At 51.9% G+C, this 26,006-nt stretch overlaps 1 protein-coding gene across 18 annotated transcripts in view; it reads left to right on the forward strand.

The window, feature by feature from the left end:
- ABLIM1 (actin binding LIM protein 1) overlaps window positions 1-12,594 on the forward strand; it is a 251,352-nt gene extending 238,758 nt beyond the window's left edge. For all 18 annotated transcript variants that reach the window (XM_080687353.1, XM_080687339.1, XM_080687337.1 and 15 more), the window contains 6 exons: window positions 1,145-1,256; window positions 2,951-3,015; window positions 4,033-4,093; window positions 6,104-6,192; window positions 7,056-7,136; window positions 8,236-12,594. In XM_080687353.1, the coding sequence (XP_080543479.1) occupies window positions 1,145-1,256; window positions 2,951-3,015; window positions 4,033-4,093; window positions 6,104-6,192; window positions 7,056-7,136; window positions 8,236-8,349 (522 nt within the window). In that variant the 3' untranslated portion in view covers window positions 8,350-12,594. The remainder of the gene's footprint in view (window positions 1-1,144; window positions 1,257-2,950; window positions 3,016-4,032; window positions 4,094-6,103; window positions 6,193-7,055; window positions 7,137-8,235) is intronic.
- The last annotated feature ends 13,412 nt before the right edge of the window (window positions 12,595-26,006 follow it).

Below are 26,006 nucleotides of genomic sequence, written 5' to 3' on the forward strand. Positions count from 1 at the left end.
GTCCATATTTCTGGAGGGACTGCTATGGGCAAGCCACCAAGATGAGCAAGAAGTGGTCCCAGCCCTCAAGGGCTTGCTTCTAGTGATTGTAATACAACAGAGCACTGAGCGGGTTCTGGAAGAGGTGACCTGAAGGCTGGAGGTCAGAGGGCCGTGTGACGGTGTGGGTTTTTGCAAGGAGAGCGTGACCCTCTACAGGCATGTGAGTGTGGTACCTGTGTCGAAAGGATACTGAAGGGCCCAGTAGAGCCAAGGTGTACACCCAGGTTGTTCAACACCTTCCTGCCCTCGTGCAGGCTCTCCTGAAGGAATTTCTTGGAACTGAGTCTTTCTCCAAGTCTTTCCTCAGGACTCATGGGACCTTGTGTGTATATCTGGGCCAGGAGAGGGGATGAAATAGACTGCCTCTAACACGCCCTCATGGGCTTCTCTCTCACATGGGCCTTCAGCATCCAGAAGGCCAATAGAAAGGCAATTATAGCCTGGGGTAGAGGGGCCAGGCATTATAACCTCTCCCTCCAATAAGGGATTGATGAATCCCTTCCAATGACATTTTCCAAAGATGCTTAATCACATGGGAAATGCACATGATACGAGTTATATGAAAAGATAGGATGCAAAGTTGCATTTATAGTATGATCCCAGTTTTATATAATATGTGCCTAAGATGCACTGGATGGATATAAACCAAAATGTAAATGGGTATCTCTGAGTGGTGGGTTATGGGTTACTCTTCTCTGGGTTTTCTAAAAAATCTATACAATGAGCAAGTCTTACTTTTTTAAAACAAATCAGTGTACTTTCTTTTTAAAGACTACTATTCCCAATGTCCCCTTCCTACCTCAAAAATCCACACACACTCACACATGCCTCCTGAGGTCACCTGCTGGCACTTTGGGGGAGAGCGAGGGAGGGAGAACATCCTTCCGACATGGAGCCTGACAGGGAAATGCCAGCCTTGACATTGAAGAGGGTGAAGATTCAAGGTCCAAAACCTGTCCGAGCTCCAGAGGCACCACCAGCCTCTGAGACTATCCATCCAGGCTTTGCCCGAGTCGGTGCTTCTCACAGGACCTTCAAAAAAGAAATTTTTCATGGAAGTAATTGCGGGCTTCCCTTCCATTTTTCTCTTCTTTGTGAATAGCTCAACTCGGGCCTGGGGCAGCTGATCCTGAAGGAAGAGATGGAGAGGGAGAGGGAGAGCCGGGAGAGGGCATCCCTGTCAGCCAGTCGCTATGATTCTCCTATCAACTCAGGTGAGAGTAGACCCACCACCTCCCCGAGCCGACAGCCGGCCACCTGCCTGCTAGGGGCCGGCCTTGACTGTCCCCTTCCTGGTGGAACCCACAGAGTGTTCTCCAGGGAAGGAAGTGTGGGAAACCACTCGATGTCAACGTAGCTTATAGGCATGTCCTGGCTCTTCCTTAAATGTGGGTTTCCTTTCTGCTGCAAGTGGGGAGCCCTGACAGGAAGGACCTCAGGAACGAGGGTTCAGGTTAGAATAGTCATGAAGAGGGAGACAGCATAAAGGGAATCCAGAGAGAGCACAAACTAGACTTTCTAAGCATTGCAACTTTACATCACTGTATTCAATACAAAGCTGAAGACTCGTGGTGTTATTTTTGACACTTTTGAAAGACGTTACTTATATATTGGATATATCAGGATAGTTTCCCCTGCTTATATTTGTCAAAGGCCAGTTCTCTCCTAACCCACAAGGTTTTTCCCCTCATGTTCTGAACTAGTGCCTGCTTTTCTCCCCTCTGGCTCCTTTAGAAATGTGTTTAGTGTTTACTGTCCGCAGGCACTTTTGCTAAACATTATCTCACTTCATCTTCATGACGTGCCAGTGAAGTAGGTAATATTATTATTATCCCAATTTTGTAGCTCGGGTATAGGAAGTTTGAGTAATTTGCCCAAGGTCATGTCATTGATAACTAGCAGAACCCAGATTTAGGAGTCCAAGTTCATAACCCCAGAGCCCACGGCCTCCACGGGGAGCCCTGCCACCTCTCAGATGCCCGCCTGGCATTGACCTTGGACTGGGTGGTTACTAATATTCAGAGTCCTAATCAACTCCGCGATTATGCTCTGTAAGAATATGTAGTACTAGACCAGGGGTCCTCAAACTACGGCCCGCGGGCCACATGCGGGCCGCCGAGGACATTTATCCGGCCCGCCGGGTGCCGTTGCCTGTCCTGCTTAGCAGCCAACTCGTCCCGGGCCCGCAGTGCGCATAGGAATTTGTTCATAGTTGTGTTTTTTTTTTTTAACTATAGTCCGGCCCTCCAATGGTCTGAGGGACAGTGAACTGGCCCCCTGTTTAAAAAGTTTGAGGACCCCTGCCTAGACCCACGTGGGTCAGGAAATGAAGACTTAAAAAGGTGAAGTGCTTTTCTAGAGATTCAGAGGCATTAAGTTGCAGATACTGATTCAGGCCCAGGTCTGCCTTCCCCAAAGCCCAGCCGTTCATTGGGCATCCACCCCAGGCCTCCCGGGAGTCCAACCCGACTGATAACTTACGTGGCTGACTTTTGGGTCAGTGTTTGCCGCCGTATCACCTGAGGCATGCATGGGCTTATGCATCCAAAGAGCCCTGGATTCAAATTGTTGCTCAGCTATTTACAAGCTGAGAGACCTAGGGCAAGATACTTAACTTTCCTTGGCCCCTATTTCTTCTCCTGCAAAACGGAAAAACAATAACAGCATTGTTAGGCTTGTATCAAGGACTCAGCGATAAAGAATCCCCACCCCTCCTCCGTAATATCACCCCCACCCATTCCCTGCATCACCTAATAGGCTGGTGTGTTGTGAACATTTCAGCCCAATATTTGGATTATTTTTTTCTAAATCTTCTATTCTGCAAGGTAGAAGATACGCTGGCAATTTCATTGAAGAATGGGACTTCCTGTTTCCTAACAGTTGCTTTTTTACCTTTTTTCTTGCTTAGCTTCACACGTTCTGTCATCTAAAACCTCATCTCTCCCAGGCTATGGAAGAAACGGACTTCACCGGGTAAGGTTTCCCCATCCATCATTTCTGAGTCAGTCGTGGTCAAAGTGCTGACGTATCGCTGGAACACAGCTGACTTGGTGATCTCAGTGTTAGCACATAATGAAAACTGTAATCTCCCTGATCTTCTAATAAATCACTTGGAATTACGGCAAAATATTTCTATTGAAAGAAAGGGAAATTGACTTTGGATAACAGAATAGCTTGTGTAAGTTTATGGGAAGACTGGGTTAAGTAAGAGTGGCAAATATTTCCGCAATCAAGCAAAACAAATTTATTTGAGCCTTTATCTCTGCTGTAAAAAACAATAATAATAATATATATATAGATATAGATATAGATATATAGATAGATAGATATCTATATCTATCTCTCTGTCTCTCTCTCTCTCTCTCTCTATATATATATATATATATATGTACATATATATATATATGTACATATATATATATATATATATATAGAGAGAGAGAGAGAGAGAGAGAGAGAGAGAGAGAGAGAGGAAAGTCCAGCTGGGGCAGCTCAGGAAGTCAACAGTTCAATTCCTGGTCAGGGCACATGCCCAGGTTGTGGGCTCAATCCCCAGTAGGGGGCATGCAGGAGGCAGCCGATCGATGATTCTCCCTCATCAATCTCTATACTCTCTATTCCTCTCCCTTCCCCTCTCTAAAATCAATAAAAAATATTTTTAAAAGAAATATATAGGAAAGTTTTTTGCTACCTCCCTCCACACAACACATGGAATAAATGTAATTGTGTAACTGTGTGGAGAGACGTTTTATTATGTATTAGCAAGAAGTACCTGCTTACCAATGACCTGCTGGGTAGCGGCATTGATTGTGCCACCAAAAGCAAAGAGATTTCACACAAGTAAAAGAAGTAGAAGGGAAATTGTGAGGGCCTAGGAATTCAGTTTGGGAAGAATTCTTAGGTTTTGCAAATCCTTCCTTCCTTTTCACCTGACTCCCAAGCGATCACTGTGGAGTCGGTTTTCTAATGCTGTGTTTCTTCTCATTTCAGCCCGTTTCTACGGACTTCGCTCAGTACAACAGCTACGGGGACGTCAGCGGGGGAGCACGAGGTGAGGGCGCTGCGGCCGCACTGGACTGACCATGGCTGAGGTTGAGCACAGGCTGCGCAGTGACAAGCACATTAGCTGGGTTCATGCTGCTTCCATTCCCAAGGGGGATCCCACCCGCCCTCTGCGAGTTAACAGAGCATTTGTTAATATCTTGAAGGATCTCTAGTGACATGAGACCAGGAGAAGCGAGTTTGTAAGAAGCGAGTTTGTAATCGCTTCTGCTGTGTGCTGAGCACTCAGACCCTTGGAGATACAGTGATGAATGGGCCTTCCTTCCAAATGCAGACAGCTGAGCCGGTCTGGTGTGGCTCAGTGGATTGAGCATTGTCCCATGCACCAAGAGGTCACGGGTTCCATTTTTGTTCAGGGCACATGCCCAGGTTGCGGGTTCAATCCCCAGTAGGGGGTGTGCAGGAGGCAGCCGATTAATGTTTCACTCTCATCGATGTTTCTATCTCTCTCTCCCTCTCCCTTCCTCTCTCTCTAAAAAGTCAATGAGAACATTTTTTTAAAAAATGCATACAGCTAAGTGAGAATGAGAGAGAAGCTCTATGTGATAAATGCTATGATTGGAGATGCAGAGAGAAGGCAGAAACGCCTTCGTGGTGTCAGGGAAAACTTCTGCAAGAAAGGGGTGTTTAACTGATAACTGGAACCCGAGCAGGCATTTCCTGGCTTCGGGGAGGCACACAGGCGGGCACTGTGTTCAGAGCGCCAGGGCAGGGAGCGGACGTGGCCATTGGGGAAAGTTGGGGCAGCTGCAGCAGGGCACAGTCTCGGTGTTAATGTTCCCGTGTTTCCCTGCTGACCGTTTCTTTTTCTTCTCTTTGCAGACTACCAGGTACGGAACACTGTCCCTCTTGAGTTGGCCACGCCAGCAGAACAGCCATGTTTCATCCAGATGTGGGCTGCTGCTCCAGGGAAGGGTTTCTGCTGAGAAGATGCTGATTTGGGTTGATCTGTGGAGTCGTTAGTCCACAGCTGTGAGAAGCCAGGGGAGCAGGCATGCCTGTGCACAGTCCGCTGTCCCCGCAGGCGGGGCCGGGCCAGGAGCCGGGCCAGGGTCGGAGCACTGTCTTGCTGTGGCCTTGAAGCGTCCTTTCTCGGGGGGAAGTGGGTCAGCATCAGGGTCTGCCCGTGTACAGTGTATTTTCCTTTTTTAAAAATCTTCATCTGTGGATATTTTCCATTGATTTTAGAAAGATGGGAGAGGAGAGGGAAGGAAAGTGAGGGGGGGGAGAAAGAGAGAGAGAGAGAGAGAAACATCAATGTGTGAGAGAAACATCCATCAATTGCCTCCTGACCGGGGATCGAACCCCCATCTATGTAGGTGCCCTGACTGGGAATCACATCTACGACCTTTTCGGTATGTGGCCAAAAGGAAAGAGATGCTTCGGTACCATTCCTTTTTTCCTACCACCTAAACCTTACAAATTATGACAGAGAATGAGAAAAGGAAAAATATGCAAAGAACGTAAGATAAAAATAAGCAATGAACCATCATAATCTTTATAAATCTTTTTTTTTAATATATTTTATTTATATTTTACAGAGAGGAAGGGAGAGGGATAGAGAGCTAGAAACATCGATGAGAGAGAAACATCGATCAGCTGCCTCCTGCACACCTCCCACTGGAGATGTGCCCACAACCAAGGTACATGCCCTTGACCGGAATCGAACCCGGGACCCTTTAGTCCGCAGGCCGACGCTCTATCCACTGAGCCAAACCGGTTTCGGCTATAAATCTTTTTTATATCCCATATACTTCCATGCTTGGAGCCTAAATTCAGGGACTAGTCACTCCAGTTCAGCCCGGCTATTTCCCCAGCTTGATTAGAAAACAGCAGTGGTCCTGCCCTTGTGCAGCAAGGATCTCATTTCGGAGAGCCTGTAGTGATTAAGATGGCATCTCTCACATGGTGAAGAGGATTTGAGATCCAATCAGGAGGATTCGGGAGCCCACAGAGGCCTCCAGCTCCCCACGCAGCCAGGGGCTCCTCCTTGACCCAGCTTCTCTGTTGCAGACCCTCCCGGATGGCCACATGCCTGGCATGAGAATGGACCGCGGAGTGTCTATGCCCAACATGTTGGAGCCAAAGGCAAGTGCGGCTGTTCCCTTCCCCCCCCAACGGGGATGCCTTGCCAGGAGGCAATCCTAGAAGAGACTTGCTTTCCTGTCTTTTCACCATCCTCAGTGTCGAGTCCTGCTGGGCTCTAGGCTGGCGCCCCAGGCCAGCCATGTCCAAAAGCACCTTGCCACCCGGCTCGTTTCGTCACCCCGAGTCAGCAGCCTCACTGCGTGTGCTGCCGCGTGCTCACAGGAAGTGCCAGCGGGTCTCCTGGGACCTCGGTACTCAAGTGACCCTGCCATGAACCTTCAAGGCACGCCCAGGGCTGAGGGGAGCCTCGGCAGGTTGCTCCAGATGGGATGACCAGTATGTCCCAGTTTGCCCAGGACTTGCCCAGTTTTTGCATTGAAAATCTTGCCTCCAAGGACCCTCCTCGGTCCCGGGCAAACTGGGACAGTTGGTTGCCCTAGATCCAGAGGTGTCCAAGGGCCATGCTCCCTGGGGACCCTAACTGGGACTTGGCTCAGTATGTTATGCACCAGAACACTGCTCTGGGTCAGCCTGGCTCCGTAGATTCGTGAGCCAGTTTTAGAAGAAGATTGTTAAAGAATACATAAAGGTATCCAGTTCTCTTCTGATGTTTACCTTCATCCCCAGGACATGGCAGATGTGTCTTCTTCCCTACACCAGAACCCCCAAAGGCACAGGCTACATGGGGCACCGGGGTGGGGTGGGGGGAGCTGTGGGGCACATGTAAGAATCTGGAACCTCCGATGTCCTCATTATAACCTTAGGAGCTCTGTCTGGGGAGTCCTAGAGCTTCGGTAGATTCTGTTTGCTGATAAAATGATCCACAGTGTTCTAGAAGAGATGTTTTTTTCTTCACTTCTCAGATATTTCCATATGAAATGCTCATGGTGACCAACAGAGGGCGCAACAAAATCCTGAGAGATGTGGACAGAACGAGGCTGGAGGTAAATAAATAAAAATCTAGTCCCAATTGCAGCTTCCTGGGCATTCCCTCCTACTTTCCCCTAATTGGGAAATGTTTCTGTGAAGGCAAAAAAAAATTAAAGCAGCAACCTCATAATGTAGGTAGAATTTAGTAATACCTTTGGAAAAAAACCCACATTTATAATTAAAAGATCAGTATTAAATAAAATCCCGCCCCCCCACCCCAGGAAAACCCAGTATGATTTTAGTCCTTTTTCTTTGGAAACTTGGTGTTGCCATAATTATGGCTGGTGGCGTAGAGTGGACTCTCCATCCCTCTTCCGATGGCCCCAGCTCCCTCCTTCCCCAGCCTCGGTTGAGTTCATCGAGAGGGGAGGGAACGCTCAAAAAGAGGTTTGTATGAGCAGGTTTCCCCCGGCTGCTTCCGCATTCCTTGCTGAGGGTTATCTGGGTACACATACCCAAGACCTCCTTAGACACGGAGACTGATCTTTGTATTTTTCCATCCGAATGATTTTAATTAAGAAAGGCCCTGGCTGCCAGCCTCATAAAGAAGGGCCCCTTTTCCCCGACAAAAGGCTGTACCTTTGTACACAAGGTCGGCCTGGCACAGAGACTCAGGGCTCTTGTATCCTAAGAGCCTGTCTCGGAGGGACAACAGGTGGAAGTTCTCAGTAGTAGGCCAGGCATCCATCCACCTCAACACTGTGGCTGAGCCAGGAGGAAGCCGGGGCTCCCCACGGCCCCCTCTGCAAGTCTCTCTCTGGCTTTCTTATTGCTGTGGTCCATTTTTTCTGCATCTTCTCAACATCCCGAAGACCTAAAGCAGAATCCCCTCCAGCGTAATAAATCACCTTCCTATGTCCATCGCCATTCAGCGCTATTAAAATAATAGTTAGTGCTGCACCAGCCCTTTCGTCTGGAGGGGAGGGTGCCTCACCCGACCAACCAGGTAAGGAAGAAGGAGGCGCGGTGCCTGCTAACAAGCTGCAGAGGTTGCTCCTCTTCCATCGTTCCGCCTTGCTCTTCAGGGCCATTCCTTGTAAACTGGAGAGCAGCTCCCCCGGCACCCGCCCGTGTGGGCATCAGGACTGACCAGAGTCTGTTCTCCCCCCACAGCGCCACCTAGCCCCGGAAGTGTTTCGGGAAATCTTCGGAATGTCCATACAGGAGTTTGACAAGTTACCTCTTTGGAGACGCAACGACATGAAGAAAAGAGCAAAACTCTTCTAAGTCCCACGCAAGACTCTTCTAAGTCCCACATGTAGACAAGCAGTTAGAAGGAGGACTGCCGACGGCGGTGACGCTTAGGATGTTGTATTAAGCTTTGAACTGGACTGGAGAATCTGCAAACTACTGCCCCTCAGCAACAACCCAAAGGGGGAAATCTGATTAAAACACCCACGAGCCAAATACTGGGCCGACCAACGGCAACACTTGCCAAGAAGCCATGGGGTAGAGATTTCTATGTTCCCACACACGTGACCTTTCGCATCACCTTGTGCACACAACAGGGGCCCCTTCTCTGGTTTCCTTTCCATGGTTGTCCAACCATAGTGCTCAGTGTCGGTAAGAGCCAGCAAGTGCCCTTAGGATGCCGCATGAAGCAAGCAGCTGCCATCCCTCCCAGTCTGCGTACGTTTGTGATGTAGCATGTGGCTAAGGAGCAAGAGCCGGGGGGGCGTGTCCACGTGGTAGCCGCCGTGTGCACACCCCTGCGCCCCGGCCTCAGGCAGCTCTGCTCCTGTGGGGTGGAACCCCGCGTGGGGACCCAGTGGCTACCTGAGTGGGCTGAGTAGCAGCCGGAGCCATTTTTAACAAGCTCCTTATTCTCCACTGTCATCCAGGCCCTGGTTTGCAAATTACTTTTCTTTTTCTTCATTTTAAGGGGAAAGGAATGAAAGGAAAAGCTCCATCACTCGTTTTCCGCTTCAGATAGTGTGATTCATGCGCGGCCCCTGTTGGCAAAGCCAGGGAAGGGGAGTCCCCTTTAGATGGGCACAGGTGCATGCCGTTCGGGGATTCTTTCCCAGCGGCCGTGGCACTCTTGGAAAAAAAAGAGTCCTGATGCCAGTCCCCACCCTCCGCTCTGCCCCTGGCATCCGCTGGATCGAATCTCGCCCACGCTGGTTCTGGTTTTGTTCTAGGTCTTTCCAGTAGTCGGCTAAGGAAAGGCACGGTTTTCTGTTTGAAGTCTCTGCAACTCCAAGGTAGACAGACGGCCTGACACGGATTTCCTGTGGCCTTTTAGCTCTTCTCCTTGCTCGGCACTGTTGACCCCGTGTGTGCGTGTGTGTGTGCGTGTGTGTGTGTGTGTGTGTGTATGTGTGTGTGTGTGTGTGCACCCACACGCACTGCACCCTCTAACTTACTTTATGAACGGCTCTGCCAGGGTCTGTTCTGTGGGCCGGCGCCAGACTGCGGTGCGCGGTGCTGCCCCTTCGTGTGTATCAGCTGCCTCTTGCTTCATCCGATGTTTCTGCTGCCCCCTCCCCTCCGCCTGTGATTGGCAGCCTGTGTGTCCCAGTCCTCACTTTGCTCGGGCGAAGTGTGGGGGCGGGGACCACGGTGTCTTCCCAGCATCTCCCGGCGGCCACCGTCAGGAGCCAGGCTCCCCGCGCGCGCTGGGCGGGTGGAGCGCTTTGTCACTGTGGGGTCGGCCGAGGGCCCTCCGGCTTCCGCTGGTGAAGGAGTTTGCCCCGTGCACATGCAGATCACACATGCACGGAGGAGAAGCAGCAGTGGTAGTTAAAGAGCGGAGCCCAGAACCTCTTCCCACTCACTCCATGTGGCTTTTCTTGTCTCTTTGGAATTTGGTCCTGCGTCCGCCTTGGAAGACAGCAACGCCTCTTTCCATGCCAAGCGTGGTAGCTGATGTAAACTCCGCCAGGCAGGTCGGCGTCGCCCCCCCATGCCAGGAGCCTCCCCTTTGCAAGCAGAGCCGTGCTGTGCTCTGGACAGAGCGGGCATCGAACCCTAACGTGGAGCGGGCTCCCCAACTCCCCTCCCCGGCAGAAGGCTCCGGCCGGAGGGCTGGCCGACAGGCAGCCTGCTTCTCCTGACTGCCAACCCCAGTGAGCAGGCTCCCGCACCCTCTCCTCCCCGCGGTGTGAAATGGGCCCCCGCACACTTAACTCACACAATGTCCAGGCCACTGCCCCGCAGATCCGTCTTCCCTGCCTGAACCCCGCCCCGCACTGCACATGCACATCCCCGGGTTGGCAGTCACACGAGCAGGGAGTGTTCGCTTCGGGGGTGGGATTCCACACCCGGCCAGCCTCCCTGGCACTGACACAAGGGCTACGTCTTCGCGCGTTGGGCTTCCTTACGATTCTTTCAGCACACTGAGCATGCGGGGGGGGGGGGGGGGGGGGGGGAAGAGGCCTCCCTGGCGCCGGTAACCGCAGTGCTTCCTTTAAAGATTCTTCCAGAAAAGCCAGGCTGCCATGCAGGCCCCCCGCGTGATGTACGATGAGGCATAAAGGGCTGGGATACCCTTGCACCGCTAGGGCCTTGTGGGTGGGTTAAGTCAGTGGTCGGCAAACTCATTAGTCAACATGAGAGCCAAATATCAACAGCACAACGATTGAAATTTCTCTGGAGAGCCGAAAACCGACTTCTGCGCATGGGCCACGAAGTTTCAATCGCACTGTACGTGCGTGCCCACACGTGGTATTTTGTGGAAGAGCCGCACTCAAGAGGCCAAAGAGCCGCATGTGGCTCGCGAGCCGCGGTTTGCCGACCACTGGGTTAAGTGATGAGATGTTCAGGATGCAGCTCCTTCCATAACTGGGGAGAAACTGCCTTCTCTGCCGTCTGGGACGGAGGAGGGAGCTGCGGCCAATAAGGGGCGAAAACTAGAGAAAGGCCGAGTTTCTCTGTCTGCCCTCCTGTGGCTCTGCCCGCTCTGTCCTGTGGTTTCCCAGCTGAGCTCCCCGTTCCGAGGGGAGGGGAGGCCCCAGCAGCGCTGTGCAGCCCTCCCCCTCGCAGTCAGGGTATGTCCATCCCCTCTCCTCGGAGACGTTCTTGGCTGGAAATGTTTATAAAACCGTCACCCAATTTCTTTACACTTGGAAGCAAACACCTTTTTCTAAAGAATTGCTTCTCAGATGATTATATAAAATATATACATGCTTTTGCTAGTTTACAAAATTCAAATTAACCACTTTGGACTACATAGGTCTTTCTAAAAACTCTTTTACGCAAACTTGGTGTCGAGCAGTCCTGTGTGTGGAAGGGGCTGTGGGCCCACAGGGCTTTCTCTGGCGTCATGAACGAGGGTGGGAGGACCTGACCTCTGTGTCCCCAGCCCTCTGTCCTCTGAGGCAGGCCCCGTTTTTACAAATCACTCTTTTGTATTTCTGGCCGCTGTTTGATCAGTACTTCCTAAGCCAGCCTGGATTTCAGCTGCTTTTTAAAATTATTTTCCTTTGACACACCAAGCGTTCATCAGAATGCCCTAAAACTCACCCTTAGTGCTCCTTTTCGAAGAACGTTCTGCCCAGAGAGAGGGATGCCTTTGCGCTTGAGGTTTGCGGGGACGCCACGGCTTGGTGATGATGTACATTAAGGGGACTACCCGATGGTGTTACAGTGAAACGAAGCAGAAACTTTCACTTTGGCACTGAAGAGGGAAATCACTGTCCTTCCATTTGCCGCCCAGGAAACGGGGTGGGGGGGGGAGGGGGGATGGTGACTGATCCGCTTTGCATATGGATGTTTGTGTTTTTATTGGGCAAGTTTCATTCATGGCAAGCTCAGAAAAATGGGGGAGGTGAGTGGTTGAAGCTGCAAGAAGCTTGTTAAGCAGTATCTGTGGGTGCAGCAAAATGAAAGAAACGCAGCATTTTCTGATGCTTCGCGTCACTGGATGGAGGTTTGTCATCGTCAAGTAAAATTCTTCCCCCAAGTGTCTCTCCGAGCCCCTTTCGGAGCCTGCCCGCCAGAGGTGAGAGGCGATGACCCTGCAGACGCCAACATCCAGAAGGCGCCGAGCCGCTTCGTCTCTGCACCAGCCGGTGTCTCTTCCCCCTGCGGAAGAGACCGATGCCACAAAACCAATGTCCTGGGGGGGGGGTTATGTAACGAATGTGTGTGTTTTCTGTGAGTTGCTGGCAGTCCTGCATCAAAGTTCTCCCAATTCTTTCCGTTTCGGTGGGGTTAATGGGATTTTTTCCAAGCGTTGGAAGGTCTGCTGTTCTCCCCGCCCTCCCTCCCCTTGTCTGAGCTATGGAAGCAACCATTTGGAAGAAGTGCTGTGTAAAAGATGTGTCGTGTCCCCCGTGAAAGTGAATGGGTGTCTGTCTGCACCCCGAGTGCCACGTGCTGGTCTGCAGAGGTGGCCGGCGGCCCATGGGGCGGTGCCTACGGCTCCGACCTTCTCCTCGCTCCTGTTGCAACAGCACTCGCCCCTCCGCGCTGTCCCCGCGTCTCTGTTGTACTCACAACTCGGTGAATAAAGTGCGTGCTTTATTCGTACACGCCTCCCCGCGTGTGTGCCTTCCTGTTCCCCTGCTCCCCCTAAAGATCGGTCCCATTCGTAAAAGCACCATCCCCACTTCCAATAACCAAAATGAAGGCAGAATCAAACCCAGGCCTTGGGCATGCATTTATATCACGTAGGAAGGCGGGTTGGGGTGGGAGAGGCAACAAAATAGCCCTGGGAGACTGGCCAGTGCTGTGCAATGGCTAGAGCGTCTGCTCGTGCAAGGAGGGGTGGCGGGTTTGACTCCATGTGAGAGCCCAGGGCTGCTTGTCCAGTTATCCAGACCATGGCGACGAAGTCGACTAGAGGAAAACAAGTGTTCACCGAGCTGCTGACCTGGCTGGCGTTTGCCTTTGTGACACAGTCTCGTCTTTTGGACAAGGCTGGGGGACTGGGGAGGTTTGGGGACAAGAGCTTCCGGAGTGCCCTGAGTGCGGGCCATTTTACTAAGAAACCAGCTGGCAGTGGGAGGAAAAGATCCTTCGGATCTTGGACCTCCCCTGCATTATCAAATGTGAGGTGAAGGAAACCTACATTTTGATGTATTTGATCTTCACCGCCAAGACTCGGGGCTTGCCAGAGAATACAAGGGTCTGTTTAGACTGGCCGTGGCCCCTGCTCATGGCTGTCCTGCCGCATCTATCAAGCCTGCTGTCCTGGTCCCTTTGGGCTGCTGGCGCAGAAGCCCCTGGGCGGGTGGCTTGAACAGCACACCTGTGTTCCTTGCAGTTCCGGAGGCTGGGAAGTCCACAGCCAAGGTGCGGCAGGCCAGGTGCCTGGGGAGGGCCTGCTGGTTGTAGGTGCCGCCTTATCTGTCCTCATACGGGCAGCTGGGAAGAAGTAAGCTCTCCCACGTCTCTTCCTATAATACTGGGGCTTGGGGTCCTTTTTTCTGCCCAGGGCCACTTGAATATCTGTAACAACATTCGCAGGCCATACAAAATCATCAGCTTAAATTGGTCAAACTTGTTTTTAAATATTTTTATCGATTTCAGAGAGGGAGAGATAGAAACATCAATGATGAGAGAGAATTAATGATCGGTTGCCTCCTGCACGCCCCACACTGGGAATGGTGCCCGTAACCCGGGCATGTGCCGTGACTGGGAATCGAACCGTGACCTCCTGGTTCATAGGTCAATGCTCAACCATTGAGCCTCACCAGCTGGGCTTTAGTCAAACATTTCATTAACTCACCCCTAATGCCTTGGCAGAACCAGACCAAACGATTTCGCAGGCCTTATACAGCCCACGGGCTGGACGTTCCCCACCCCTGCTAAGGGTACCAATTCCATCCTACGGGCTCTATCTCATGATCTGCCTGCCTTCCAAAGGCCCTTCCTACTGTGGGTTCAAGCTTTAACATGAATTGGGGCCACACATACACGCAATCCATAACCCCCGTCCAGGGCCAGTTGCACTAGCAACCGGTAGACCCTCACCCACAGCTGGAAGCAGGTTATTATAAAGACAGTTGCACAGTTAGTTCACTGCTGTAGAACACAGGTCAGGAAACCCCTCCTGGAGGCCCGCGTCCCACTAACTTCCGCCTCCAGCCACACCAGCGTCACCACTTGGGTCCGCAGTGACCACAGCTATGGTTTATCTCCAGTCCTTTTCTTGCGCTCTCCGTGGCATTTGCCACGATTGGTCACCATCGCACTGAAACTCAACTCCCTGCCTCACTCGGTGGTTAGCCCTCACACACTCTCAGCAAAGCTCACAAGACTGTGCTGGGAGTCCATGGCCCTTCGTGACCGACCTTGCTCACCCACTGCTCAGCGTCCCTCCCAGAACGCCCCGCCTTCGAATCCTGCTCTCCAGCGCCTCCAACCCACTGAGCGTGCCCTGAATGCACCATGCCCTCTCCCCCTCTGCAGCCTGGCCCGTGGGTTTCTTCCGTACAGTGGCCACGGCTGCAGGGAGGTAGAGCGCAGAGAGGATCCGGCCCCAGGGGGACAGGCAATGGTAACATCACTGTTGGAGATCAGTGGTCCACAGCTCCTTGGAGTTCCCATGTGAATCTCCCATGGGCTCCTTTGCCCTAAATCAAAGGCAAGCCTGAGACACACCCTCTCTATGAGCCTGTCTTGATGGGCCCATCCCGGCCTGCCCAGTAAATTCTTTGCGTGCCTGAAGCTGAACATCACCTCAGACACTTGCCCAGTACTGCTAGCTTTTCGTGTGTTTCTGCTCCCCTTAGTGAGATCACAGCCTTGAGTGCCAGGCTTTGTGCTGACCGTATCCCACGTGATAGGTCCTGGTAGCTCCACTATACAGGGGAGGAGACCAGCGCTCAGGGCTAGGAAAACATGCCTGATCACTCAGCCAGTGAGCCCCAGAGCTGGGCTCACCCAGGTCGATGCCACTTCCAATCCCACGCCCTTTTCCTCTGCATCCCATTCATTGCCTGTGACCTTCCAAAGGCAAGGGCTGTCTGTGGCTCCCACAGGCTAAACCTCCCAGGTGCACTGCACCAAGTGGGTTCTCTGGGGGAGACTGGCCGGCTCCCTTCAGTCTGGCTCTGAGCCCCATCAAGACCACCACGGCGGGGTGATGCACCACAGCTGGGGGTACTCCCTAGCTGTGTGTCTTAAGGCCCATTATTTAGCCTCTCTAGGCCTCAGTTTGTTCAACTGAAAAATGGACAAAATCATAATGTCCATCAGAACCTTGTTGCTTAATTATTATAACATGAACGGTACAAAGCCAATCGCTCAAGAAACTTTAGTGATTTTTATTCAGAGTAAGTAGCCACTTAGACTTGAAGAACCCCACCACTCTGGGAACCTCCGTTTCCTCATCGGTAAGCTAGGAGGGGATGCCTGCTCCGGCCATCTCACTGGGTAGTGAGGGCCACGTGAAGTCAGGTGGAGCGCTCAGACACAGCTGAGTGTTACATTAACAGGTGCTGGTGGGTCAGGAGGCTTTCTTGGTATTAGTTTTAGAAGTTTAATCATTTAATTTTTGTGCTAGGCTTCCCCTCACCCCCCTAGTCTTTATATAAATACTCCAGCACAAAACAAGCTCACAGCTTCTTTCATACGCTTCAAGAATAGCCCTCTCCTTGTCCAATAATGGTCTGAGGTTGAGATCCCCTGACAATACTAGCATGCTAATAGGGAGTAATGATGACAGGAATCACGTGGCTGTTGGCGTCAGACTGCCCGGGTTTGAGTCCAGCCCCACCAGTAAGTAGCTGGGGAACGAGTGACAATTTACTCAACTTCTCGAAGTCTGAATTTCCACTCCTGTAAAATAAGAACACCTACCTCAGAGGGCTACTGAGAAACTCCTGTAGAACAGGACCCACAGCATGATACAAAATAAGCCCTCAAACATCACTCTTTTATAAAAAGTTGCTACCATTTAATGAGGATTTACTATTTGCTCAGTCCTGAGCTCGGTATATCACATGGTTGATGTCACACAGCTCCTTACCCCCTCTCCCCCCGCCCCCCACCCTCATCTCCCAGTTCCAGGCCCAGCACGTGGGCAGGTAGCATGAGGCACCGTGGCCAGCCAGGTGGCAGGCTGCTCTAACGGGGAACATCAAGGTGCGTGTCTGGGGCTCGGCCCTTCCGGGGGTTTCAGAGCTGTTGGGCCGGTGTTTCCTGGGGCGGGGGGGGAGGGGGGGGAGGAGGATTGCCCTCGCCTACAGGGATGCTTAGAAACACCAGCCAAAGAAGAGCTGAGGCTCCTTCCCATGAAAGTTGTCTCTGCTTCCCGAAAGATCTTAACAGTTGTCTGACTCAAAGGCAGCCAAGGCAGCAGACCTGAGCTGCCAGTCCCTATAGTATTGGGGGACATGCCAGAGGCTCCACAAAGCCACCAGTCCTACCCAGTCCCTCCTGCCCAGGGCTGGCAGGGGGCCTCTCCTCCCCACAGAGCCAAACAGCCTCCCCCGCCCTGCCCAGCCCTGCTGGACGAGGCCCATTGTTGGCCGGAAAGCCCTGGGAAGGGTGGGGACTTGGTGCTGGCAGCTTTTGAGAAAACCCAGGGTGGTCCAAAGCCTAGTGCCTGCAGCTTCTGGATGACCCAACCCCCACCTGGAGGACCTGTTTTCCCCACCCCCCAAATCCCCTTCTCCCCACATCAGGCCGGGACTCTGATCAAACCTGCCCCTTCGCTCCACGGAGCTGGGCTGTCCCAGGGAGAGGGCTGAAGCAGGTCAGGCTCTGGGCCGGGGTGTAATGTGAGCAGTTTATTTTACTTTCCAATCTCAACTGGATGAAAATGCTCTCCAGGGCCTGCCATTGTGCCCAGCACAATAGCGGCCCCGGGAGAGGTTTCTCTGTATTTATTTGCGCTGTCCCCCTGCTGCTGCCTCTAACTCAGCCGTTCCTGGCAGATACAAAGAGAAGTTGGCTTGGGAAACCCTCCCTCCAAAGCAGAGACTGTTTCTACCTTCCCTTCGCCTGAGTTACTTGGCCCTCCCAGCACATCCCATCCCGAAGGGCCTGGAGGCGGGCAGAGCCTCTCTGCTTCGGTCCCCAGAGCTTGGGAATCCAGCCCCGGGTCCAGGGTCCAGGAGTCCTGATGCTAAGAGAGTGGATGGCGATGGTGATGGCAGCAGCTCACATTGTCTGAGCACCTCAGGGGCGCCCAGTGCTGGGCGAAGACTTTGTGTAGATTATTTTATCGACTCTGCGAAGGGTAAGCCCAGGACTAGGAGAAGCCCACTGAAAAGCAAGTGGGCTCTAGCTGGTTTGGCTCAGTGGATAGAGCATCAGCTTGCAGACTGAAGGGTCCCGGGTTCGATTCCAGGCAAGGCCATGTACCTCGGTTGCAGGCTCGATTCCCGGCCCTGGTCAGGGCATGCAGGAGGCAACCAATTGATGTGTCTCTTTCATCATTGATGTTTCTCTCTCTCTCCCTCTCCCTCTCTCAAAGATATATATATAAAAGCAAGCAGAATTCTAGCCCCTCCCACCAAGTCCCAAAGCCACATTCCTGTTAATGTCACAGCTCTCCGGAGTCTCCATGTTAAAACCTGTTTTTCTATCGATTTGCCAAAAGATTCACCTTTTCAAAGACAAATACCAGCCTTTCTCAGCAAAGTGGAGCCTGGCCGTGGGTGGCGTTTCGTCCTAAACTGGACCGATGCTGGTCCAGGACGCGGGTACCTTCATTCCTGCACAGTCTCGACGGTATGCTTCCTAGGGAAACGTTAGACGATGTGGATGGCAGTTACACTCCCATCAGACAGAGTGAGAGTCAGCTGACTACCCTGTGTTTTGTTTTGTTTTGTTTTGTTTAAATAGAACCAGTACCCCTGTCCTCCACAAAAATACAAGGCATTTCAGACAATTCAGAGTCAATGGCTAGTATTTATTCATCATTATTTTCATCAGACGGCTGCCAGTGAATGTGACATTTTCACAAGCATCGCCTGGAGTCCCCATCAGCTGGTTAAGTGTTGTCCTTGGTACACAGATGGGAGGTGGTCTGACTGGTCCAGGCATGGGGAGTTAGGGGAGGAGCCGAGATGCGGCCCCAGGTAGAAGGGCTAAGCTGGCACTTCCGTCCATGAGGAGATTCTGATTTGCTAGGCCTGGGGCAGGACCTGGGAAGCTGTATCTTAACATTTTAAAGCTTCCAGGTGATTCTGATATCAGTCAAGTTTGGGAACCGGTGCCCCACGCTGCATGGTCACGGGTCGAGAGTGGAGTTGGTCCGTGACTAACCAAGCGTCCACCACCAGGCTTTATCACTCACTGCTGCCCTAATTCATGGGACCAGAAATGAGACAAGGCCCAGGACGTCTGCCCTGACAGAGGCCTCCAGCCTTCAGAGGCCTCCCCAGGGAATCACTGGCATCTTCGCTCAGCACAGCAGGGCGTCCAGCCCTCTGAACAGATTCCATCAGAATCTGCTCAGATGTCACCTCGTTGGCAAGGAGATGAGGGAGATTGTCTCCACTCAAAGAAAGCAGCAGGTGAGAGGAGCACAGGTGCTTGAAGGAAAACAGAGGAGTAAAGAATTAATGGCCTGACTGATTCTGGAATTTCAGCAAAGCCCTTCTGGGGGATGCTTCTCCTTGGGTTGCAGCTGGACTGGACATGGGCTGCAGCGTGTGGAGGATGGAGGCGTGGAGGGCGGTGCCAAGGATCACTGTGAGTTTCTGGGTTGTGCAACAGGATAGGTGGCGGGACCTGCAGTGTTCTTCGAAGGAAGAGCAGATTAGGGCAGAGAGGTCAGGAGGTCAACATGACAACAAGAGTTAAACCAGAGCGAGCAGCACCTGATTGAGGGCATCACTGTGCAGGGGCCTCAACAGGAATGAACACGTGCAGCCACACAAAAACTTGTGAGTGTTCAGAGCAGCATTATTCATAACAGACCAAACACGGAAACAGCTCAAACATCCATTGGTTGAATGGATACATAAAACGTGATATACCCATACAATGGAATAGTAGTTGGCAATAGAAAGTAATGAAGTACTGACACAGGCTACAACACGACGCACCTTGAAAACATCACGCTCCGTGAAAGAAGCCAGGCACACAAAGACCATTTGAATAGGATGGTTTGGGGGAATATTATAGAACTAGAGGCCCAATGCACCAAATTCATGCATGGGGGGGCGGTCCCTCAGCCCGGCCTGCACCCTCTCACAGTCTGCAATCTGCGACCCCTCGGGGGATGTTCAACTTCCGGTTTAGGCTGGATCCCACAGGGATCCCTGCAGGATTGCACCTAATCCGGCAGTCGGACATCCCTCTCGCAATCCGGGACCCCTGGCTCCTAACCGCTCACCTGCCTGCCTGCCTGATCACCCCTAACCATTCTGCCTGCTTGCCTGATCACCCCTAACCACCTCTGCCTGCCTGCCTGATTGCTCCTACCCACTCTGCCTGCCTGCCTGATCACCCCTAATCACTCTGCCTGCCTGCCTGATCACCCCTAACTGCTCACCTGCCTGCCTGATGGCCCCTAACCACCTCTGCCTCAGCCCCCACCACCGCGGCTTCATCCGGGAGGTTGTCCGGAAGGACGTCCGGAAGGTTGTTTGGCTGTCCAGTCTAACTAGCATATTATGCTTTTATTATTATAGATTCAATTTCTATGACATTTCTAGAATAGGCACATCTATATAGTCAGAAAATAAATTAGTGGCTACCTAAGGCTGTGGGCATGGGAGAATGGGGTGACTACTAATGGGTATGAGGTTTCCTTTTAGGGTGAGGAAGATGTTCTAAAACAAATTGTGGTGATGGTTGCACAACTCTGTTACTATATTACAATCATTAAATTGTACTCCACCTGTTCCTCTAATCCCCAAGTCTTAAAGCACTCACTCAATGCCAGAGAGTATGCTAAGATTTTTGTGTGTTTCATTCTTCGGCCTCCTTACAACATGCTTGAGAATTTGGTGTTACCATCCCAGTTTTCAGATGAGGAATCACGCCAATGTCACACAGATTATAAAGGATGGAGAGGGGCTTCTAACCAGACTCTCCAACTCCTCAGTCTGAAGGACACCTCAAATCAAGACATGACCTGCTGGGGGGAATCTTTCTCACAGCTTCCCAAGTTGTCCCACTTTTACGACCCCTGGAGGAGGCCCGCCTGTTGGCTAGGCCATGGATGGAGTCTGGGACACCACTGTGGCCTTCCCAGTTGTGGTCTGAATCAAGCAACAGTTGTGTGAGGTAGGCGATGAACCCTACCCAAGCCCTCAGGTCATGGGCAGGTCAAAGAACAGGTCCACAAATCAAACACACTGGCAAGGTCATTCTCTGAACAGTCCACGTTGCCATATCTGTATGCGTGAACAGGTTACTGTTTTTCCGAGGAGAGAGGAAACAGCTCCTCAAATGCATTCACTTTAAAAAGATTCTTGTTCCTTGCCCTCTAGGACCTGCCGGTCCTTGGTTCCAAACCCTACACCCCATTCCCTTCTGCTCTGGGACCATCTGTAAGCATTGCTTGAATTACACTAAAAATTCGCATCAAGTAGCAGAATGAGATCCCCAAGCAGTGTGTGATTGTAGTGGCCCCGTTTCAAGCGTCCTGCCCAAACGATTCCCATTTGCATTCTCTCAGTTGTGTCTGCCAGAGAAAACGGTGGCTCCTTGAGGCTGGTCCAAACGGAAGTCAGGAGGCTGCATGGCAATGATCCTCTCTCTCTCCTCCCACCGTCGTCCTTTGCCCTCCCTCCCCCTTGAGTAGTTTGATCTTGAAAGAAAAACAAGCACAGCCCTGGGAGCCAGCAGGAGCGCTGAGAGCTCACTGTAACTGTGTTTAGAATACGCAGCCCCATCATGACCCCAGAGGGTCTCACCTGGAAGGTTTTGTTCCAGAATTTACCAGCGAGAAATTTTCTAGACATTTCACTGTGGGCCCCATCGGATGTCAAAAGGATGCGTGGCCATCAGCAGAGAAGGGAAACACCATTTTCTCAGGTTGGCTAACTGGGGAAAGGCAGCTTCTTTTTATTTATTTATTTATTTATTTATTTATTTATTTATTTAATATATTTATTTTATATATATATATATATATATTTTTTATTGGTTTCAGAGAGGAAGGGAGAGGGAGAGAGAGACAGAAACATCAATGATGAGAGAGAACTGATTGGCTGCCTCCTGCACACCCCTTACTGGGGATGGAGCCTGCAACCCGAGCATGTGCCCTTGACAGGAATCGAACCTGGGACCCTTCCGTCCGCAGGCTGATGCTCTATCCACTGAGCCAAACCAGCTAGGTCAAGAGCAGCTTCTTTAATACCTGGCTTCTCCTTTTGTGATCCTGGACCAGCGCCATCAGCATCGCCTGGGAGCTTGTCAGAAATGCAGAATCTCTGGTCCCACCCAAGACCTTCTGATCCAGAATCGGCATGTTAACAAGATCCCTGGGTGAGTCCCACGCGCGTTATTATTTCTGAAGCACGGGCTCAGTAGCCTGGGCTCTTTTGCCGACGGCAATGGAGTTTCTCATTTCCCCTTTGAGGCTGTACGTTTTTCAATGGCTTTGTGCAATTTATTATCCAACAAAGCACCTGGCACCGTGCTTAGCATCAGACACAGAGAGGTGGAGGGTGGAGACCTGAGTGGGTGGGTGGTTGAAATCATAGCACCAACTCCAGTCCTTGGCACCAAGTAGAACCCTACTGCATGCAGTAATTGCTAGAAGGACTTGAGTGGGAGCTCTGTTTCCTGTGCCACGGGGGGCATGAGTGAGTTTCATTACGCTGAGGGCAGGTCTTCTTCACCTTCAGCCATCTTGACAATTACTGCATCCAACCATGTTGTGAACGCATGTACTAGACACTGGCCTAAGTTCGTCATGTGCCTCATGTAATCCTCACAACAACCCATGAGGTGAGTATAGCTTTTATTCCCATTTGACCGAGGGGGTGACCCAGCTAGAGAGAGCTGGAGGGGAGAGTCTAACCAGAACCTATATTCCAGTGTTTCTTAACTTTTTCATTATCGCCTCCCTCCAGGTCCTGAGGGCAGACCTTGGCTAAGAGGTCTAGAATCTAGAGTCCAGCAGCCTTTGGACACATTTTTGTCCTGTGATATGGTGGTTTATAATTTATATATATTTGGTCTTCATCCCATTTCTGGCACAGAGCTCCTAAAACCCTTGGAGTTTCCTAAATGATAAGGGCAATAGAGATGTTTTGATATTGATAAGAAACCCCTTTCAACCACACCTGAGATTATGTTAATGAGGTGACTTTCAGAAACACCAAACTTTGGGGGCTGGTTGCCAAGGGAAGCAACCGTGTGATTGGAGCGTTGGAACTTTCAGTCCCACCCCCTGACCTCCCGGAGGAAAGAGGCTAGAGGTTGGATCAGTCACCAGTGGGCAATGATGTAATCAATCATGCCCATGTACTAAAGCCTCCATAAACACCCCAAAGGAGAGGTTTGGAGAGCTTCTGGGTTGGTGAACACCTGGGGGTTTGGGGAGAGGGCTGTGCTCAGAGGAGGCATGGAAACTCCGTGCCCTTTCTCTGCAACTGGCCCTGGGCATCGGCTGTTCCTGAGTTACATCCCTTCCTGGTAAACTTGCCATCTGGTAAGTGAAATGTTTCCCAATTTCTGTGAGCTACTCTAGCGAATTAATCCAACCTGAGGAGGAGACGCAGTGACCCAGCAGCGGCGGCAGGTTCTTTATGTTTTATCACAATAAAAAGAATTCGCCCTCGCTGGTTTGGCTCAGTGGATAGAGCGTCGGCCTGTGGACCGAAAGGTCCTGGGTTTGATTCCGGTTAAGGGCACGTCTCTCAAGTTGCAGGCTTCTCCCCAGCATCTGCTGCTTGGGTCACTGTGAGAATTAAACAGGATGAAGTTTGTAAAGCAACTGCCTTTTATTGGGCGCCTCTCCTCACTGTCAGCTGGAGAGGCCCCCTTGTGGTTGAAAAAACCTCTGGTGCTGAGAAGTGGTTTCAAATTACTGGGGAACAAACCCACTGTTCCGCGTCCCTGACACCGTCACCCATGCACCTAGAGGGCCCAATGCACCCGCTGAGCTTGGTGTGAACCCACCGCCTAGACCACAGGGTCGGGGCGCTCCATTTGGTTTCCGGCCCGTCAGAGCAGCCCACTTCCGGGCCCTGCAGGTCTGGGTTGGGGTCAGCTGTCACACTAAGAGGGTTGAGAATGAGCTAAAGACAAGTCATCTCATCCCAGGGGCCAGCCACTCAGTGAATTAGAATTTGAGTGCGAGGGCCCTTTCGTGGAAGTTGCAAAGCAGTAAAACACCCAGGATCTGACAGCGCCCGGGTTTGGGAAAGGGGCTGTGGGGAGCAGTGCTGAGCTTTTCAGAGGCCGAGGATTCCTCTTGTTGATGGTTTGTGTTTTTAACATATTTTTATTGATTTCAGAGACGAAGGAAGAGGGAGAGAGAGTTAGAAACATCCATGATGAGAGAGAATCATTGATCGGCTGCCTCCCACAAGGCCCCCAACTGGAGATCGAGCCCACAACCCGGGCATGTGCCCTTTATCAGAATCGAACCTGGGACCTTTCAGTTCACAGGCCAACGCTCTATCCACTGAGCCAAACCGGCTAGGGTTCCTCTTGATGGTTTTAAGTCGGGCACTTCAATTGAATTCTTGGACAGGGTGTCAAAATCCCATTTTAAATGCACGCTGCATCCATTTCTGATTGATTTTTGTTTGTCTAGAGCCTCTGGGACTTGCCAAGTCTCCATCAATAAGCTGGAGAGGATTGAGGAAGAGGTAATGAAAGGGCTGGAGCCAGTGGGGGGAATGCGCGAGGGACAGGCGAGGGATAGGAGCTGCCCCCAGCCTGCAGAGAGGGGGTGCAGTTAGAGGAGGTGCTCACAGAGATGGCCACCAGAGGACTTGCTGGGGCTCAGCCCAGTCCAGTGAGGGCAGGAAGTGTGGGGTGTGACAAGGCACGGGGCTTGGAACCAGGAAACCCGAGTGTGGAGTCCCAGTTCGGGAAGAGAGATTACTTGGATGGAGGTGGTTAATCTCTACCTTCTGCTCTTAGCAACCTCAGACCTCAGTCCGAGCCAGCCCTGGCCTCACCCCTTCTGGAAGGGCCAGCTCATTCAAAGGCCCAGCTGAGTGGGGCTGGACCTGCCGAGGAACCTCACCCGCTGGCCCCTGCCGGCTGCCGGGGCTGGAATCCGGCCAAGAGTGCCCAGTCACCAGACTTGAGGCTGGTTCTAAAATGGCAAGCTGCACAATCAGATTCTGAGAATTTGCAAGGAAACTGGAGATCAGTGATAATGACCTTGGGGACACGGACAGAAGATGGGAGCCTGGGCACCATGCAGGGCCACTTGCAAGATGAAGAGAGGGAGGGAGGAGGAAAGAGAGGAAAAGAAATCGTGGAAAGGCGAGAGCCCCCTCGTCCTGGCTGGTTCCACAGTTCCCTTGCACAAGGCCCCTCCACACAGCCTCCACTTCTGCTTCTTGAGCCCTCACCAGCCCAGCCCCCAGGAAGAGTGGCGGAGAGAATTGAATGAAATGATGTGTGTGGATGAGTTTGAGGGCTCCCTCCTGGGGCTCTAACTCCCCTGGAGGTGCCGTGGGCCCTTCTTTTCTTGTTGTTGTTTTTTAAAATATATTTTTATTGATTTCAGAGAGGAAGGGAGAAAGAGAAAGAGAGAGAGAGAAACATCAATGATGAGAGAGAATCATTGATCGGCTGCCTCCTGCATGCCCCCTACTGGGGTCCAGCCCACAACCCAGGCATGTGTCCTGACCGGGAATAGAACCGTGACCTCCTGGTTCATAGGTAGAGGCTCAGCCATTGAGCCATGCTGGCTGGGCCCATGAGCCCTTCTCTTTCTCTACCCGGCCCCCCACCCCCACCCCGCCCCCAGCATCCCAACCTGCTGCCACTTCTGTGTTCAACTCAGAGATGCTCCCCTCTTTTCCTGTTTGTGTCCCCACCGCCCCATCCCCACCCCATCAGCCTTCGCTCGAGAGCAGGGCCTTGTCCACCACGTTCCTGCTCCGTGAGCCCTGCCTGGTGACACCTGGCGCCTACCAGGCCTCAGGTCCCACTGGAGGACTGACTGCGCATAAGGGCGGCGACGCTCTCCACTTAGTCACCCATGTTGCTGGAAACTGCAGGGTCAACCTCAGGGCTTCCTTGTCCGTCACCTTGTGCCCAGGCCCAGAGCCTTGGCATTGAACTGCCCGCATGTTTCTGCCCTCAGTCCTCTCCTCCCCACCTGGGTTTCCACCACCCCAGAGACTTCTTCCTGGCTGGGGCCACTGCCTTCTGCACTCCACCCTCCACTCTGCCTTGAGGGAGCTGTGAGGCCCCGCCCTTTTCAAAGCTGCCCAATCCCCTTGGCTTCCAAATCCCTTGGTGTTCTGGGCCCCACCCCTCCAGCCCCACCTCCTCCACTCCTGGCTTCTCCCTTTTTGTTTTGTTTTGTGTTTTGTTTTGTTTGTTTGTTTTCTTAATATTTTTCCACTAATTTTTATTTTTTTATTTTAAAATATATTTCTTTATTGATTTCAGAGAGGAAGGGAGAAGGAGAGATAGAAACATCCATGATGAGAGAGAATCATGGATCAGCTGCCTCCTGCACACCCCCTACTGGGGATTGAGCCTGCAACCCAGGCATGTGCCCTTGGCTGGAATCAAACTTGGGACCCTTCAGTCCACAGGCTGACGCTCTATCCACTGAGCCAAGCCGGCTAGGGCTCCACTAATTTTTAGAGAGAGTGGAAGAGGAGGGAAGGGAGGGAGAGAGAGAGAGAGAAAGAAACATGGATGTGAAAGAGACATCGATTGGTTGCCTCCCAAGTGTGCCCTGACCCAGGTCATGCCCTTGACTGACAATCAAACCCATGACCCTTCTGTATGTGGGCCGACGCTCTAACCATTGAGCAAGACTGGCCAGGGCTGGCTTCTCCCTTTTGGCTTCAGCAACAAGGAGCTCTTTGACCTTGAAATGG

This window comes from Plecotus auritus, assembly GCF_963455305.1.
Source record: "Plecotus auritus genome assembly, chromosome: 9".
In the NCBI taxonomy this organism is placed as follows: domain Eukaryota; kingdom Metazoa; phylum Chordata; class Mammalia; order Chiroptera; family Vespertilionidae; genus Plecotus; species Plecotus auritus.